Below are 19,275 nucleotides of genomic sequence, written 5' to 3'. Positions count from 1 at the left end.
TATATTTTATGATGTGCGACCCCAACTATCATGAATAGACATAAAGTGGAGAATGGAGGCATGATCGCGACCCGGATGACTCTACTCAGGCACCACCGATAAGCACTCGACTCAATGCATACAGGAAATACGGGAATCAGAATTGAAGATTCAAATCTGAAATGGGTCTATTTTTCGGATCAGTCAGCGAGGATCACCACAAGGAACACCAGACTGAGTAGTAAAAGCGCAACTACGGACATGAACGCCAACGTCTTTGCTTCGTATCCAAAAGAAACAATGTTCAATAAAAACTGAAGTGACCAAAAAAAAAAGCAGGCAGCAGACAGGTGAGGCAGATGTCATGACCGTCTGTGGTCTCCCACCCCCGCTGCCCCCACCCATACCACCTGTTCCCCTGTTTCAGGACACAAGCGAGGCAGATAAACATCAGCCAGTCACACACACACACACACACACACACATACACACACACACATAAATAGATAAGGGGAGGTTCATTCCCCAGCAGCTTTGGCTTCAGGCCTCGGGCACATTTTTGCGCCACATGGGCACTCTTGTCTAGACACCCATCACATGCACATCACACACACGCACTTTTTGCCAGCACCTCCCTCTGTACAGCAGTCAGCCATTTTACAATCCACACTGAGGCCACAGCCTTGTTATACTCAGCATGGCCGAGGGGGTCGAGGGTGTGGAGCTGCTACACAGTAAAGGGTTAAAAGTCTCTTAGTTATATGCATTGCGCTCCAAGACTCACTGGAGTCTCATCCAGACGTGCATCACAGCTTGGACGTCTTACGAGTGCTATTATTAACAGCATAATTAGCAGCAGACATGACCTAACACTTCCTGCTTGTCATTTCATGAACAGGAAGGAGAGAAGTCCGTGAATGGCTGCTTTCTTTTCCCCTGTGCTTTCTTTTTGCCTTGGAAGTGGGCTTTTTGGACATGAAACATTTCACGCGCTCGCCAAACCTGCCCGATACACACGTCACGTGTGTGCCAGGCATTACGAGGGCCACGAAGGAAACATCGAATGCAATATGATAATGCTGCAAATAGAAACCTCAGATATAAGAACACGTGTGGAAAAACACAGTAATGATACTACGAAAAGACCGCCACCGTATTACAAGACCAGGGTTGTATCGGTATAGGTAATCAATCATCACCACATACAGTATATTCCTGTGATCCATCTACATCAGTCTGACTTGTCAAGCTTCCATTGCGGACGACGTATCTATATCATATCATATCATATCATATCATATCATATCATATCATATCATATATCATATATCATATATCATATATCATATCATCTAACATCCTTTGAAAGGTCATCCATGGAGTGAATGGATACTAGGAAATGTATCATTGGATTTAAGCACGGCAGGCTTTATATATTTATATATTACATATTTACGTGCTTCATTTGATCACTTTTAACGATAAGGACGTTAAACGTTACTGGATTGTCTGCTTGTTGGTGCCTTGCTGGAGTTGTGGTTGACCTGTGAAACACACGGCTGATTCGCTTCGTCTCCTTTTGCTGACTTTATTCAGTATTCATATTGAACGCATCTGTCCTCATTTATATGATATAAACTCTTTTTAAGTGACATTTTTATGGGACAACATGCAAAGTAAGGACGATTTGTACGCCCCTGCACGGCATTTAGTGTGCGTGCGCGCTCGATTAGGAGAGTCTGTGGGGGCGTCCTTAAAAATGCCATTTTTTCACAGGATATCAGGTGTATTTTCATTCATCTACAGAAAAGTTAAGTCCAACTTTAAGCCTTTCAAACTCAAGGATCGGAGCTTCGGGACAAGATAAAAGCTATGTGGGATAGAAATTCACTTGAATTTCTGCCTGCAGATGAAATCTCATTCAAATCTGATGCTGCGAAATATGTTCATTTTGCTCCGTCGTACAACTGTACTTTCCAAGGTCCCCGCGTGGATCACAGCTTTTGTCTTGGCTCAATCTTAAAGCAATCGGAACCAAAGGCACTACTTCCCGCGAGGAGATTTGCTCTAACTTCTTTAATACCTGGGCTAGAGGAGAGAAGTGAATGAGGTACCAAGTTTTTTAATCAGACAGAATTAATCACAGGCTTGTTTTGACATATTTCAACATTTTGCAACATGCAGTGTATCTTGCTAGTTGCTGCACTGTTCTTTCAAATGGCTGATCAGGAGGGTTACCGGCCCAGAAAAAGCCCCTGTTGCCATCGGCCCGTGCAGGTGAGAAAGTTTCGACAGTTACTTGAAGATACCATACCACATTCATTGGCTGGGGAATTTGCATAATGCATAATTTGCATAATTTCAAGTAAATGATTCATCATGGCTCGCTATACCACCCTCTGGTCACCCTGACATTATATTGCATTTTTAACTCATTTATTCTGAAGGGTGTCAGCATTATCCATCATTTATACCCGATTCCCTGACTAAAAAAAGGGGGAATCTAGGAAACTTCACCTGGACTGTCCAGTATTGAGGTCACACTGGGTGAATTTTTGGCTAAAAACTTACTGAATCGATTTAAAGTTGCTGAAGCCTTTTGTTCTGAATACCGTCCTTGAATCGCAGAGGCAAGCACAAATCGTCATACGAACCGAATTGTTGCATTCCTAAGAATAAATTCAAAAATGCATCTTAGCATTGCAAGGAAAAGGTTGGAATTAAACGAGAGAAAAAGGTGGTAACATTATGGGAATACAGTGGGGGTGTCACGGGACAAGACGAGGTTGGGTCTACGGCAACGAGGCGAGAAAAGTACAGTAAAAATAAATGACCATACACTGCGACCTACTCTTTTCATTTCTGCTACTCTACCTTGCGTTGGTCCTCACCAGCCTACATTCTTCTGCACTAGGTGTGTATGCCAGCGGCCCCGCCTCCACCCGCCGAGACAACTGTATGACTAACGAAAAAGGGATCACGTTGTTGTTCTACGGACAAGAAAAAGAGACACGCATGCACGTGGCAATATATGGAGACAGGCAAAATGATCCAGTTCATTTTCATTTATTGTGTGATGAATGAATTCGTTTATTATCGTCCCAGGCCCGGTACCCACGAGAGAGAGAAATCTCGTCACGTTTTAATGTCATGAAACCCCGAGGATAAAGCGTTTATTATAAAAAGAAAAGTTACAAAAATAAACTCCAAATTTTCCAAGAAAAAAATGTGGTGTCAATTCTCGACACTGACTGGAAAACCGAGGCGGCCGCTAACCAAGGTTCCACCGTGTGAGGGAGAGAAAAAAAAGTCTTAAAAAAGGTAATTTTCAAGAAAAACAGCATATATCAACATATATTTGTTATTGTTGGAGTATTACACCTTTGTTTCATTTTTGTTGTTGCTTTTCAGTGTGGCCCTAGCGCCACACGTTACCTCTTAGCATGTGCACGTTCACAGAGTTAACCCGAGCTGTGGAGTGAGGGAGGGGTGTTTAAAAATAAATATAGAAATAAGAAATAATGTGCATCTGACGTGTTTGCTCCAGTTTCCTTCCCCCAGGTCGCCCGCAGTGTTAATTAGCAGAGCTGTCGGGGGCTCACCTGTGTGATTTAACCAGGCCAGGACACACACACACGTACGAGTAAACAGGGTAAGAGGATGATGACGCGGTCCACTGCAAGCAAAAGCGTGCATGCGTGTACAGAGGAAGACAGACACACTTCGCGCCCCCAGGAGGACACGTTGGCTGAGAAGGAGGCCAGTGGGCCCTTGTCTTGTCTGTGCATGACTGTGCTCGTCGTAGGAGCTTCATCTGGGCCAATCCGGCTGAGAAGCGTCTGTACAGCCTGGCTGCCAGAGGACACTGTTGAACGGCAAGCGCAAATAGAACAGCAAGACTTGTGTTGGCAGGATTTCGACTGCGGTCCTCCACGGAGGTAAAGAGGAGACGGTGCCTGGAGACGAGCGTTGCTAAGCAGACTGAAAGCAGCAGTGCTCTGCTTTCACGACAGGCGGAGGAGAGGCTGGGGGTGTGGACACACAAAATGGAGCCACTGGCCGGTGGTCCCCCGTGTGTACGTGCAATAAATTACTGACATTGTCCATCTTCAAACGTAGGAGGTTTTCACATCATCATGCAAGGGTGTCTTCGTATGTCCATCTGCTGCTTGTTTACGTGGGAGCCGGCAATGGGGAGGGCCACAGTGAATGCCAGTGCTCGCCTAACTTGACAGCAGGAGGAAGATGGAAGTGGAGTGATGCTAAAGAGAAATACCTGGCCAAAAGCGCCTAAAGGGGTAGAGGGGGGGGATTCAACGTAGTGGCGCTCCGAGTCCAAGTGGAGCGTTCTGCAGGGAGCACCACTCTCATCCATATTACATGCAGGCCTTGTTTGAAGCCTCCACGCTCGCTCGCCTCTGCACGGCCAGGCTTTGCTGTACACCACCGACACCCCCTCCGGCATCCCCCCGCCCTCAGGCAGGCCTGTCTTTCTGTCACACATTGACATGCACTAACTCCACTGCTGCAAATCCGTCAGCGATAAGGACCCTCTTTTTCTGTCTGAAGCAAAACCAATTCTTAAAAAAACAGAAAACAGCATCAGCGTGCTGTGTGCACGTTTTAACATCACGCAAGATGGCACAGATGTCCATCTAGGCCCAGCAATCCTTATTTGGACCCGCAGGGCAATGCCCACCGTCAGAGACAATCAATGCACGAGTCCAAATTGAGGGTCTGCATTTGTTCGAGGACACCATAAGGCAGCCCCGCCTCCTTTCCTGCTCATCTCTACTCGTATCCTTCGCACACATTCTGTTTGCTCGCCACTGCACAACTCAAACAAAGTCACTCAATATGGTGCACAAAGCAGCAAGTATTGGGTGCATAAAGTCATCCATTCATCATCCATCCATCCATTTTCTTCCACTTATCCGCATTTGGGACGCAGGGGTAGCAGTCCCAGTCGGGAAGCCCAGACTTCCCAGTCTCTGTGTGAAAAAGTGTTTCTCCTCTTCCTGAATTCCTTTTTAAGGTCATGCCACAGCATCTCAATAGGATTCAGGTCAGGACTTGGACTAGACCACTCCGAAGTCTTCATCCATTCAGAGTTGGACTTGCTGGTGTGTTTTGGATCATTGTCCTGCTGCAGAACCCAAGTTGCTTTCAGCTTGAGGTCACCAACAGATGGCCGGACGTTCTCCTTCAGCACAATTCATGCTTCTATTCATCACAGCAAGTCTTAAGCAGCCCCAGACCATCACACTACCACCACCAGATTTTACTCTTGCTATGTTCTTTTTCCTTTTTCCAACATTTGTCTCGTCAGACCACAGAGTATTTTCCCAAAGGTCTTGGGAATCATCAAGATGTTGTCTAATAATGCAAGCAATAATTGGAGCATTTATGGTATGATGGAAATGTTTGTGAAGTTTGTGACGCTTTTTTTTCCACCTTTCTGTTGACACTGCCGTGACCCAAACTGCACCTGAACACTTATTTGAACCTTGTTTGCATGTTTCAACTGGCAGACGATAAACCATCAAGGAAAGGACTTCTCAATGCGGCCGCAGGGCTGCGACTTTAAATATTTAAAAGCAGCAGTCAGCGTCTGCGGTGACTCATTTGGTGAATGTCGTTACGTTGGAGTCAAAGCAGTGGAGCCAACACACCTGGGCCAACAGAAAGAGACCGGGATGATGATGAATCTTTGTCCCGGGCTCCGTCGTGATGATGAGTGCGAGACAGAGCGTGGTGGAGCTGTGACTCACGCAGCGCTCGGGAGAAGAAGTGTACAGTAGCGGGCGGTCTGTCAATGATTAGTCTGGATAGGATGTGGACTGTGGAGTGTGTCAGCGGCTCCTTATCTTTGTGCTTCTTTGGATTATTAGTGTTTGTCGTCTTCCTAATGGGAGGGATCTTATCACGGCCTCGTCGTCCTTTGCAAGGATGACAAAGCCACTCCTACAAGGATGTGATTCAGCCAAATTATTTGGGCGGCGATGATGAATGGAATGTGTGAAACAACTAAGTGCGCTTGTCACAGGAATCGCTTCAAAGGGAGCCATATTTAAAAAGGGGTGACATCACCGGCTACAGCAGGGTACGTGGGGAGAAGTTCGATGCTGCGTCATTTTGGATTAAATCTGCAATAAATTATCCAGAACAGATTTTCAGCACCAAAAACCATCAAAACTTTCACTCCCACACACATAGGCCTGTCATGATAATCGATAAATCCATTAATGGAATGATTAAAAAAAAAAAACAAAGTCGATCATTTTTCCCACCTCGATAAATTGACATGTGCGTATATGCCTGTTTGTTTTCGCCGTCTCTCTGTTTCACACCGGCTGCATATGTCTGTGTGCTTTGGTTCTATAGTGGAATGAAACAAGAGAGCCGGCAAACGTGAGTGTCGACTGTGGGGACGAAGGCTCTGCATCTCAGGGTGCAGTTTTTGTCCCAGATGAGACGGAAAACTGGGTCGGGTGGCTATGTACAAGGTTGTGTTGCCTTTTATGTTGCTACAATTTCGAACAATTTGGGCATACTGGCCCGTTCATGTTGATGGGTTCACACGGGGGCTGTGGCGTCCGCCCCTCCAATTCTACAACGTTACCTTGCATTGTTCCTATTAGTATGCTTGCGCCACCTTCCCCCATAGAGACAATGTGATTGTATGACTGACAAGAGGTCTCACTCTGTTCTCCGTTGTTCTATGAAGCGTCTAGGTGCTATACCAATGCATGAAAGAGTGAACCCTCTTCCTGCCTGTCTGGAGGCGGGACACGCGGAAAAACAGACACGCAACGAGAAATCTTGTCACGTTTTAACCTTGCGACACCCTTAATACATCGTTATTTACCACCCAGCCACAGTGGGACTTGACTTAAATGCTTGCATGCAAGGACGGTAAAGTCCTTCCAGCACACAAGACATGCAAACCTTAAAGACACGCATGGTGAACACAGTAACACAGCGCATGAAAGTTTACTGTTGGTCCATATAAGCCATGTGGAGGTCAACAACCTACGGGATGGTGTGCTTCTTAGGATGTAAAAGAGGGGAGCCAGGCGGTGGCGGCGGCTCCAGAGGGAAAGATGGCTCTATTTACAGGATGTAGATGAGCTAGTGGCGGACCCCCGAAGGGAAATGAAGCAAGAAGACTTATGTTTGCATGTGTGCGTGTGCGTGCTCCCGGAGAAACATCAGGGAGACAGATGAGTCCCATGAGCGGTGTTCACCGCAGGTGGAAGTAGCGCCGGCGTAAACACATCAAGCATTCCAGGCAGCGGCTGAAAGAAGTGGCTTGTTTCGCCTTCACTAACTTTACAGTCGTGGCCGAGATAAGGATTTACAGGCGGTGGAGGAGGGAAGGGAGTGGAGCAAATGTGAAGCCGCACAAGAGGCCAAGTGCCCATCAAAGCTTTCCTTCAAGGTCAAAACCTGCTAGGGCGGCTCTTTTCCCCCCGATTAGCCATCTTCGCTATTATCAGACAACAGGCTATTAGGAAACATGCAAATAAATGACGGGAATAAGCGGAGTGATGGGGACTCCTCATACAGTATAATGGCACAGGCGGAACGCTCTCCCTTGATTCTCCGCCGTTTGCGACATGCATAATTGATCGGTGTGGTGGCGAAGCTTCATGTCTTGTGGACGACTCTGATTTCTTCTGCTCGCCTCCCCGTCTGGGAGATGAGGTGGGGGGGTTGTGGGAGAAAATATGAAGTTCCTATATGCTGTGTGGACATACAGTATGCGTGCGCCTATGGAAAAGTCTCTGGTCTCCGCATTTCTATCTTTATTAATCAGCCCTGTCGCCCGGGGGGGAAGTCCCCGCACACACACACGCACGCGGAGTCTTTCAAATGCAAACGCTTTCGTTCCTGATGAAACACAACCTGCTCTTCCGTCTCCCAGGGAGACCAGACAGCGGACGGTTAATGTTCTTGTCAACAAATCGATTAATTAATACCGAGACGCCTCATTATTCCACTTCAGTCCAAGACAAACCCAGGCGAGGGCTCCGGATGCCGTCTTTGTCGGTGTTGTTTCAAGCCTGCGCCAATGAAATGACACATCTTTCTGAGCCTGGCGGCATGGTGAACACGCACAGAGACTATTTTAAAGCCCACAGGACGTCTCGGCTGGGAGGTGCTTCGCCACTTTGTGTCGTCTGTGGGGCTGCGGCGGAGGTTCCGCTTTCACTGGACAGAATCCCAACATTTTCGTCTTCCCCTTCGACCGAGCCGAGGAAGCGGAGGCTAAAGGCGAGGATGGTCTTGAAATATGGCGCGCCAATGAATGGATGAATGATTGTTGTGCTTCCTGCTCTCATTGTGAGCTGGTGCAAAACTAATCCGGGCACAAACTAACTAAAGGTAACTGGCGCTCCTCCAGTGGGCTGCACGGTGCTGACCTGATGGTGACATACCAGAGGGCCCCCTGGCTCAGTCCCCCCTTTCTACCTCTCAGGGGCCCCCATCCAGGCCTTTACAAGAGCGGGCAAACACAGGCCGGGCTTGTTGTGCACGGGCGGGGCGTGGCGGGCTCGTCCACACCAGACATCATGCAGATTGTGTGTGATAAAAGAAGCTGCTGTGTGTGCTGCATAAATGGATAATTGTTCTTTGGGAAAATGCAAAAAAAAAGTATGTACACAGCTAGCCAGCGTGTGATTGGTCAGCCGAGGGGGCTGTTCCAGGCTGGCTGAGTGGTGGTTCAGCTCCGTTCTCGGGGAGGTTAATTTTCAACCGAGGAAAGACGAGCCGGGGGCTCCAGCGCCGTCCTCGCCCCTCGGTGTGTTTTGACCACACTTGCAACCCGCTCATGTCTGGCAGGCTGTCTGGGGAGCGCAAAGCAGGAGGTGGCGCTGAGGTTAACGTGATTTGTTGCACAAGTCTCAACATGGAAAGTTACGCAATGGGAACAGTGGCAACACACACACACACACACACACAAACACGACTGAGGCTCTTCTTTTTTTCCACCCCTCCGTTTCCTCCCCGGCCCACTTCCTCTTCTATTCATGCGTCCGTGTCGCCCGGCGACTCGCCACATCCATCAAGGTCGGAGACCCAATCGATGGCCAGAGGCTTTTCCTCTCGTCGGCCTTGCAGAGCCACAGCAGCGGTCCAATTGCTTATGTAACCATCAACGTATCGGCTCATTCGCCTGCTTATTTTCTTCCTGTGGGCTGATTGGGGCCTGGGGGGGTATTGACTGGTTTGAGGCTGACAACTGAAATGTCTGGGTTAGATGATGAGCGAGTCAAAATGCAGCATAGATGGACGAGAGCGGCAACTGATTAGCACGACGAGGAGAATCCAATTAGGGAAGGAGACAGACCAGGAGACGAGCCAGCCAGTGCAGCTGCGTCAGTGCGCAGTAATGAAGTCACTGCCTTCCAAATAGCAAACAGAGAGATGCAGCTGTCTGCCGTCTGTGCCGCAGCCACTCTGTCAGGCGGGCCAGACAGAGGGGGGCTGTTCTCTCTGTCTGACACTTCTGACTCTCAGCCAGCCTCCAAAACGAGGCCCGGCCAAACAAGGAGCAGAAAAACATGTTGGGACGGCTGCAGAACAACTAGCAGGTCGCCGTGTCTTTTCTTGCGTCACAAATCCACCAAGGACAAAAAGTCATAAACACTTCCACTGTAGTTTTAATCAAAAGTGGAAAAAATAAAAAGCTACATTCAAAATCAGGTTTTCTTTCTTGGACCTCACAATGAAAACGGCCAATTATTTGGGTTTTTTTGGGGGGGAGGGGAATTCTGGAATGTTAAAGGTAATAAAGGCGTGTGTCCCGTTACATCAGGTGTAAAAGTAACGCTACATTTCAGAAAAAGACCATCACATCAACAGTAAAATCTGGTGGTGGTAGTGTGATGGTCTTCAGGACCTGGAAGACTTGCTGTGATGAATGGAAGCATGAATTGTGCTGAAGGAGAACGTCCGGCCATCTGTTGGTGACCTCAAGCTGAAAGCAACTTGGGTTGTGCAGCAGGACATTGATCCAAAACACACCAGCAAGTCCACCTCTGAATGGATGAAGACTTTGGAGTGGCCTAGTCCAAGTCCTGACCTGAATCCTATTGAGATGCTGTGGCATGACCTTAAAAAGGAAAAGCCTCCAAGGTGGCTGGATGACAACAATTCTGCTAAATTCCTCCTTACGTATTAGTATTCCTATTATTATCATCATTGTTGCTAGTATTACATATTGGGAAATATATATTTTAACTGTGTAAATATGCTATATAAAAATGTATGTATTTAGTCCATTCTTTATTTTAACCATTTTAGCAAAGTCAATTGTGTTTGAGAATAAAGTTCCAATTTTAACAATTGTGTGACAAACCTGCCATATATTATTTTTACTGTGATATTATTAGTACTATAATCTTTGGAATATATAATAATATGTACTCATGTACTGTACATATATAACTTTATTTTTGTTTTTAGCCTGTGGTATCTGCTTTTGTCCCTCCCATCCTCCTTGGTTGCGTTGATGGGGTGTTTTGTGAGCGCCATAAAACAAAGTCACCATCATGAGGGCGACACAAAGTGACAAGACAAATAACTTTGTGGACGTCTGTCGTTGGTTGCTATTTATTGACACAGCAGGGATCAGGCTGGTGCGTGCGCGCTGTTTATAAAGCCTACTTCCATTCTTTTTACTGCACTTTCTTAAAACCAAGTAGCTCCCCTTGTACAGCGACACAGTGTACATACGGGCCAAACGAAGGGGGAAAGGGTCAGAGAAACACATGCCAAACCCAAAAAGCCTCCCTCCTGAAAAGTATGTTACTATAAGCTGCCTGGCTTCCTGCTAGCGTCCACTGGGATGTGGGAAGTATGAGTCACCATGGCCACGAGCGGCGGAGGCGGCTGGAGTCTGGAGGATGTTCAGGTTGAGAGACACGTCCGTCTGCCTCACTTCCTGTTCAGTCAAACACGCACTTTCATCACACACACACACACCTCAACAAAACCTTTCACACTAGCAGTGCATCCGCTTTTTGAGGGATGACATCCTATTTTGACCCATATCGAGGAACACCCTGCATGACAACACAGACGATGGCTTCAGTGTTCAATCCAACTTTCCACGGAGGGACGCCGGCGCATGACAGTGGTGAGACAGTGGTGCTCCAGAGAGGCTGCTGAAGTGTGAGACGGCATTGTGTCACACGGCGCAGCCCCCGGTGAGCGGCACCAACGTCTCACACACACGCCAGCAACAACAAAATAGCGTCCTCTGATCTGGAAGTGGTTCGCGGTTTGCATACGGGCGCATTCCCGTCGAGAGGCGGAAAACAAATAGGAAGGCAAGGACAGCAGAGGTTCCATTAATCACAATCAAACCAGACGAGTGGGGAAGGGGGGGGGGGGGCTCCTTATCTGGCGTGCCGCATCGCACACAAGCTCGTCCTACATCGGGATTAAATCTCCCGGCTCATTGGAGTCCAAATGCGTGTTGTGATGGTGAATGATTGATTGGACGCAGCTGCGCTTTTGGATTTGGCGCCAAATCTTTTCCCTGAAAACAATACCAAAAAGGAGCGTGCTGTGTGGGGAGGCAAGCAGTCGGGAGCTGCGAGAACCATCCCGGAATGCTGACCCCACGGACGCGTACGACTAAATCCTTTCGCTTGGCTCGTCCACATGCACATGCGCAACGTGGCCACAAGCCACGCGCTCCTGCTGCTCATCATCCCTCGCAGGTTTTTCAGAAAAACTCACACATTTCACAGAGAAATTCAAAATAAACAGCAAGACTCAAAATAACCCAACAAGTCAAAACCCACGACGTGTTCATGTGCGGAATAAAGACATCTATTGAATGCGAATGCTCCCCCCACCAGTAATTCGTGGCAGCCGTCGCCTTGCACAATACAAATACTCAGAATTACTTAAAATAATACAAAAAGTCAAAACCCACGGCACGTTCATGTATGTGATAAAGACATTTAATGGATTGTACAGCTCCTCCCACTAGTAATTCGTGGCAGCCGTCGCCTTGCACAATACAAATACTCAGAATGACTCAAAATAACCCAACAAGTCAAAACCCACGACGTGCTCATGTGCGGAATAAAGACATCTAATGAATGCAAATGCTCCTCCCGCCAGAAATTTGTGACAGCCGCCGCTTTGGGCAAGAAAAAGAAATCAGAATGACTCAAAATAATCCAAAAAGTCCAAACCCACGACACATGAATGTGCATAATAAAGACAATTAATCAAAGCGATACCTCCTCCCGCCAGTAATTCATGACAGCTGCCGCCTTGCGTAATAAAAATATCAGAATGACTTGAAATAATCCAAAACGTCCAAACCCACGGCACATTCATGTATGGGATAAAGACATTTAACGAAAGCAGCAGCTCTTCCCGTAAGTAATTGCACAATTAAAATAACCAGAAAGACTCAAAATAATCCAAAAAGTCAAAACTCACGGCACGTTCATGTGTGTAATACAGACAATTAATGAAAGCAGCAGCTCCTCCTGCCGGTAATTCGTGACAAGCGCTGCCTTGCGCAATGAAAATAATCAGAATGACTGGAAATAATCCACAAAGTCAAGGAAACTGCAGAATAGAAGTGACGGGACCACTGCTATTTAGTTTGGTAACCTTTTCGTACAGTCAAACCTCACTTTTCCAATGTCCTGGTTGTCAGCAAACATTTTCGTACACAGCCTGGGTTATCGTACAACATCACGTGAAACCAACTACTCGGTTTGCCCCGTCTCGTGTTCTTCCGCGACATGGAGTTCCCAAAAAAAGCACCCGACTCGTTGCTGACTCACTGCCCGTGCAAGTGCTTATGTGCGAGTGCCAGCAGTTTGGAGAAAAGAAGGTGAGAACCACGACTGATTTCAAGAAAGAACTCATTGCAAAGTACAAAGACGGCGTCCCCTGCCCTCCTCCCTACCCTCAAGCGAGGGTAAAAGTCATGTTAAATGTTCATTTAGAATTGTTTTGCATCGTTGATAAAATACATTTTATAATTATGCTTTAGAAAATGTATTTTTTCTTGCCTGGATTATTATGACAGAAATTTCCCATAAAAAAGATTACTTTGGTTTTCTTTGGACCTTTTGGAACAAATGGATAAAGAAAAGCACTGTGTACTGTGTACTGTGTACTGCATACTGTGTACTGTATATTTATCATATAGATTGGCCTTTTGTTCAGTGACATTCCCACTGACCTCCAGCTGACCCGTGGGGACAAATGATGCACTTCCCCTTCAGCTGTGGCCAGCTGGCCTAAACTGGTCTGGTCAGACAGCTGTCCCCACCTGTCCCAGACCTCTAGCAAATAAAACACACGCGCTAGGTCAACACTGGTTTAAGAAAACACCCGGCGTGACGTCATCTAGTCTGGCAGATCAGCACGTGACGCAAGGAGAAGGGCTACCAGAGCAGGATGATGACTGACGCGCCATGGCGTGCAAACGAGCCAGTTGGGACGTGAACTTACTTTGTCGAGCGACCTCTTAAGCTGGTAGTGGAACTTCTCTTTCACCTCGTCCAGCAGCTGCTTGAGCTTGGCCTCCTCGGGCGAGCCCTGGTACTTCCTGGCCAGCTGCAGGTAGCAGGGCCACTTGGCCGAGTCAAAGCCCCAGTGGCAGGTCCTCTTATCGGGCAACTTGTGCGAGTGCATGACGAACTTCTGTGGTGAAAAGAGCAAGTGGCACTCGACGCACTGGATGCAGGGTGCCTCGGGCTGGGTGTAGAACTGGGGCACGAAGAGGCCCTGGCACTTCCCCAGGCACTGGTGCTCCACCTGGAAGCCGGCCTCTGTCTCCTTCAGCAGGCCCTGCGTGGACAGCTTGCCGCTGAGGTCGGTGGGCAGGGCGGCCCCAGGGCGCAGCAGAGCGTTGCACAGGCGCTGTGCGTCGGTCAGCGTGATGAGGCCGCAGGACGGCGCGTTGAAGGGCAGGATGCCGAGCACCTTAAGGATGTGCAGCTGCTCGGCGTCGCAGCGCGAGCAGTACACATAGAGCTCGTCGCACACGGTGTTGATCTGCTGCAGCGAGAAGTCGCGCAGCACCGAGTTGAGCACCTGGGGCAGGCAGAGGCGCTTCTCGCCCCCCACCACAAAGCAGGAGATGGACTCGCCCTCGAGGAGCGAGTGTGTGAGCTCGGTGGAGCTGTCGCAGGGAACCAGCAGGGGGCCGCCTCCCAGAACAGGGGGTGAGGGCAGGGGGGGCATGCCGGCGTGGGAATGCTCGTGGCCGGTGCGCGCTGAAAAGGCAGCCGGGCCCCCCAGGGAGCTCTGGCTGCTCAGAGTGAACTGGGCCAGCGTGTGTTTGAGCCCCGGGCTCAGGTCCAGGGCTTTAGCCGAGGGCGCCGCTTGCAGGTCGCCGTCGTGGTGCGGCTCCTCCACGTGCTCCCGCTTCACCTTGGGTGTCTTGTGGAAGGAATCCAGGCCGCGGCGTTTCAGGTTGATCTCGGCCATCACCCGCTTCTTGATGGGCGCGTCCTCCGGGCGCTCCCTGTACAGACGCTTCACCCCGCCCTTGAATGAGGTCAAGTCTTTGAAGGAGCTTTTCAAGCTGGTCTGGGTGCTGGCCATGTCTGCACGCTGTGTTATTGTTCCTGTCTGCTGGCTGGCTTCTTCTAACACTCCTGGGTCGTCTTGTTGATCTTTTTAAGCCACGCTGATCCTCTGCTGCTTGGACGCATGCATGGTGGAACTCCACGCCTCTTCTTCTTGTCTTCCCATCCACTTCCTGCTGAAAAACGCAGGAAATTAGAAAGCTGAATGACAGCCGAATAAACAAACTTATCAAAGAGCATGAAACAGCCCATAAAGGCATTCAATGTTTTACGGCTGCTGTTCCATTGGGGGGGGCACTGAAGGGGTCAATGGCTGTTTGCATGCACCACCAAGCCAAATGGTCATTAACATAGTTCACACAAACAAGGCTCCCCCGGCCCCTTGTCATTGAACCCGAGTCTGGGGGGTGGGGGGTGGGGGGGTTCGTCTTCCATTGAGAATTTCACCAAGCCAAACCCGTCGACCGGACAACCAGGATGACAGCGGCCATTACGGTGTTAATGCCCCCCCCCCCAAAATCCATCCACAATGCTCCCAAACATTTGCAAAAAAAATACAAACTAAAGCCACTGTGCCTCAGCCCAGGCGCCGCTTACCCCATGCTGGCTCCATCAAGCGCATGAAAGCCTTCACAGAAGACCCCCACCAGCACCTCACCTCCAACATGACCCCCCTCCCTCGCAGCTTGACTGTGGATGTTTTCATGTAGGTAAACGCCACTTATGATGCAAACACCAAAACTCGGTAAAACAAAAGCAAGAGGGAAACACTTCAAACTAAAGACGCTGCAATCATAGAAACGCTGCAAGGTTGTAAATAAAATAAGAAATGAGAACGGAAATGCGTAAACACACGCAAAGCCCAAAGACAACAACAGCAGGATGGAAATGCTGCAAGTTGACAGAATAAAACAGACGCCAAGCTAGCAGGAAGTTGAGGGATATCAGTCCTTAAAGACCCGAGGGCGATGAAAACTACATTTTTCTTTGTCTTTCCACTTGGCCATAATACTTTCCAATAGCTCATGTTAGCGTGGCTCCCCTGGTCGCCTGACAAAATGTCCGTTTCCTTCCAGGAATATTTCTCGAATGCTGTTGCCTTTCAGGTTTTGCATTTGCAACATTTTTCCTTTGCATCCGTTTGCACTCCTGCAGTGTTTGCATGATTGCCGCATTTGCTTTGTGCTGATTGTTTGGATCCTTAATGTGTGGCAAGTTGCTGGCGTGAGCCCCCATCGGCCACCCTACATTTCGCACGTCCGGCGAGGCTGTGTGTAGATACCTGCACGCCTTCTCACATTTACATTTTCGTGGGGCTTTTTCCTCCACGACTGGCGCACTGCCGCTGCTGCTTCTGCGCAAAAGGCAGCGACCTTGATTCCGCAGCGTGAGGTTGGCGTTTGTGGGCTGTTTTCATGTGGAAAAAGGAGCCCCACGGTGACCACAACACGTCAACATGAGCGACCCAAGCAAGAACGACACTGGAGCTTGACAACTTGGACCAATGGGCGGCTGACGCCAAGTCCTGGTGTCCGTTTTGCTGCTGCAAGGACGCCGCATATAAAAGCTCCATCAACCACCCCCTCCTTCTCCTCTCGTCCAGTCTGCGAACTGTACCTCCTCCTCTTCCTCGCAACTGCACTGGTATGCAGACAGCGCCGATAATGACATTCACTGTCTACACTCCCAGTCTGCTCGGTCAGGGGGAGGGAGGAGGAGGCACCACACTCACCCCACACACAACCGCCGCGGTCCGGACTACCAGGCTGGCGTGCCCCGGTCACATCGCCGCAACTGCTACGGTTAAAACGAATGTAAAAAAAAATACGTGAATTGCGCGCGACGTATAATGAACATGGATGTACAACCACAACGTTAAATACGCAGAAGACGTGTGATAAAGTCAAAATAAAACAAGCACGAATCGGTCGCTAGTTAGCATATTAGCTGGCTAGCTTACCCCCCCCCCGGTACACTCGTAATGCGGGCTTAAAAACCAAGCAAAGTGTGTTATAAAGCAGGAGCTCAGAACACGTTGTCGCGGTAGAAATGGAAAACAATCATAATAATCATCATAATAATAAGTAAGAAGAAGAGATGGCTCGCCTGCCAACAACAAACAAGTGTATCATCCGGAGGTGTATACCGACCACAGCAGGTTATCCTACCCCGACTGGAGAGCGACATGGCCGGCTACACGGAGCTAGCTTCGACGCCCCCCCCCCAGTCCCCGGTCGTCAAAGAAATCACTGCGTTTTCAAAACGGGTCAAAGCGTCTACCGCGCTCATAAACATGCATAAATCCACGATGATGTCCGGGTTAACACTTGCCTCGTCCACTGTCGTCGTCGTCCTCCTCCTCCTCACTGGCCGGGGGTCTTCTCCGTACTGGAGCCTGGCTGCCTGCCTGGCGGAGCGTCAACAAGATGCCGCTAGAGTGCTCCACTACAGCCCTGTGACGTCACGCCGCATCGGGGCTTAAGAGGCGGAGACGTCATCCGCCTGACGGAAACTGTGCGGGGGTGTCTCTGCTGTCTGTCTGTCTCGCTCTCCGTCTGTCCACCTGTCCCTGTGTGTCTTCTTTCCTCTGCGTTCCTAACAGGACACACTTGGACGGAATCTTGTGGCAGCAAAGGACACATTTAAGCCTCGCGAGGTCCTGTACGCCTTTCACCCTCGTGAAATGTACAAAATGTACCAAAGAAGAAGGCATTTTTGTTTTTTTAAATAACTAACTAGTTAATATATAATTAATGTATTAATAATTAGATATATCATATTATATACATTATATATTCTTATAATTATTAATCTAAAACGTATCTTATTTCTTAATTAAAACTAAATATAAATGAATTTTGTTTTTGTTTTTTTTTAGGAAATGATGTTAATCCAACTAAACCCGTCCAGCCCCCCCCCCCCCCATATGGAAATGAACACAAATACATTTCTATAGCGAATGATGATAGTTTTACATGCAGAACACAAAGCAAAATCATCCTAACAGACCTCTCACTCATCCGGATGGAAGATGGAATTGAATCGTGTTTCTCGACGTTTTTATCACATTTCTGCCACTTTAGCCCCATGGTGGGTTATCAACTCGTTCAACACCAAAGACGTATTTACACGTTTTTAGAAACCCCAACGCCCGAGCCCACCTTTTAGGGGTTTTTTTTGCACGAGCGAGAGGCAAAAAGAGGTGATGATGCAACTCCCCACTGATGGATTTCATATGAGAACAATTTGAAGCCATAAAAACATAGCATTAGCAATTGGATTCATCATGACATCAATATTAATTTAGTAGTTATTCACAAAAATGGCATTTTCCCATCATGGCGGTTTTCTTCTGGATCTACAGTAGCTCCATAGCTTTGGAAGGTACAGTGTTCCCTCCCTCCATCGCACTTCACCTTTTTTTTTTTTAGTATCATATGAACGCGCATTGTGTTGTGTGTCCTTGAGGTGTATGAGAGCAATCTATCAGTGCTCTGTTGAACGTGTGTGTTATTGTATTTGCTACTGCTACCAGCAGAGGGTGCTGTTTACTCATGTGAGAGCTGAAGACAGTGCAGCTCTACCTGTCTCGTGCTTACTGCCTGCATGAGCACGGTAGACAATAGCGGCTAAATGTAGAGCCACAACAGTCCTTATTGGCTAAGAGAGAACCTGCCCATTGTGTTCTGCGTCCTGATTGGCTGTAGACCATTGCCAATCAAATCTCCTTCGTGCTGTTTCCTGTTGTGGTCACTAACCGCTAGCAAACTCGCTCCCTGTGTGAGCTGCTTGCTAACCGCCAATAAACAATAGAAGACGATGACGACGAAGAAGAAGCTGAATGGTGAAACAAATCTTTGGTGAGGAGCAATGTGTTTTAACAAGGATACGAAAACGCTACAGGAGGAAGCACGGGTCAGAGCGGTGAATATGTTGAGTCACTTGATAACTTGTGTCCAATCTACGAAATTGATCATTAAAATTCAAACGAAATTTGAAACTTTCAGAGAAAATGTTCATGCCTTAAAACATATATATACAATATATCTGGCAATGTCAAATAATCTTTTACAACATTCTTGGATCCAGACGCCGATCCGGATCCCCCCCCAGAGTGTCATCACTTCACAAGCACTAAAAAAAAGATGTGTGGCACGTGTAGGTGCAGGTGGAATCCGACGTAGACTCCGGCTGCGGCACGGCGTGTGCGCCAAACAACACCGTGGGCTGTTTTGCTGCGTCTGACGTGACAGCGAGGTCAGCAGTTGTATTATGAGAGCAGATGTGGGGGCAGCCCGTCCAGCCCGCCCACAACAACAAGAGGGGACATTGATTTTCCTGTAATAACATCACTCCCGAGTGCTACGGGGGCCACTAAATTCATCTCGTATGTGCAATAATGTGACCCGGCGCCGATGTGTTGATTAGAAAAAGAAACGAGTAAAAATGAAGAATGAGGCGGTGTGTTGTTATGGGAGCGTCAAGACGAGCGGCGCGTTGATAAGACTCTCCATTAGCTGGCTAACGGTTATTGGGCTCAGTGCTAAGTGGACCCCCGGGGGTGGGGGTGCTGTCGTTGTCTTCATAGATACCCCCTGTTTGAAATCAATGTATTGAGATACGTCCTTCCTCCTTGTGTGGTATTTGAGGTAATGATGCTTGATGAAGTGCTGAGGCGAATCATCCGGCTTCTGAGGGGCGGCTGACAGTAACC

The 19,275-nt window shown here is 48.3% G+C and overlaps 1 protein-coding gene across 3 annotated transcripts in view; it reads right to left on the bottom strand.

Moving 5' to 3' along the window:
- skila (SKI-like proto-oncogene a) overlaps nt 1–17,103 on the bottom strand; it is a 39,312-nt gene extending 22,209 nt beyond the window's left edge. Inside the window, exons 1-2 of one of the 3 annotated variants that reach the window (XM_054758711.1) lie at nt 16,889–17,103; nt 13,480–14,730 (exon numbers count right to left, since the gene is read on the bottom strand). In XM_054758711.1, the coding sequence (XP_054614686.1) occupies nt 13,480–14,577 (1,098 nt within the window). In that variant the 5' untranslated portion in view covers nt 14,578–14,730; nt 16,889–17,103. Of the gene's footprint in view, nt 1–13,479; nt 14,738–15,843; nt 16,800–16,888 lie in introns of those variants that run through there. The other 2 variants (XM_054758693.1, XM_054758701.1) reach the window with 2 other exon arrangements.
- Nucleotides 17,104–19,275: the final 2,172 nt, after the last annotated feature.

This window comes from Dunckerocampus dactyliophorus, chromosome 2 (genome assembly GCF_027744805.1).
Source record: "Dunckerocampus dactyliophorus isolate RoL2022-P2 chromosome 2, RoL_Ddac_1.1, whole genome shotgun sequence".
Lineage (NCBI taxonomy): Eukaryota > Metazoa > Chordata > Actinopteri > Syngnathiformes > Syngnathidae > Dunckerocampus > Dunckerocampus dactyliophorus.
This window is presented reverse-complemented; position numbering and strand designations above follow the sequence as displayed.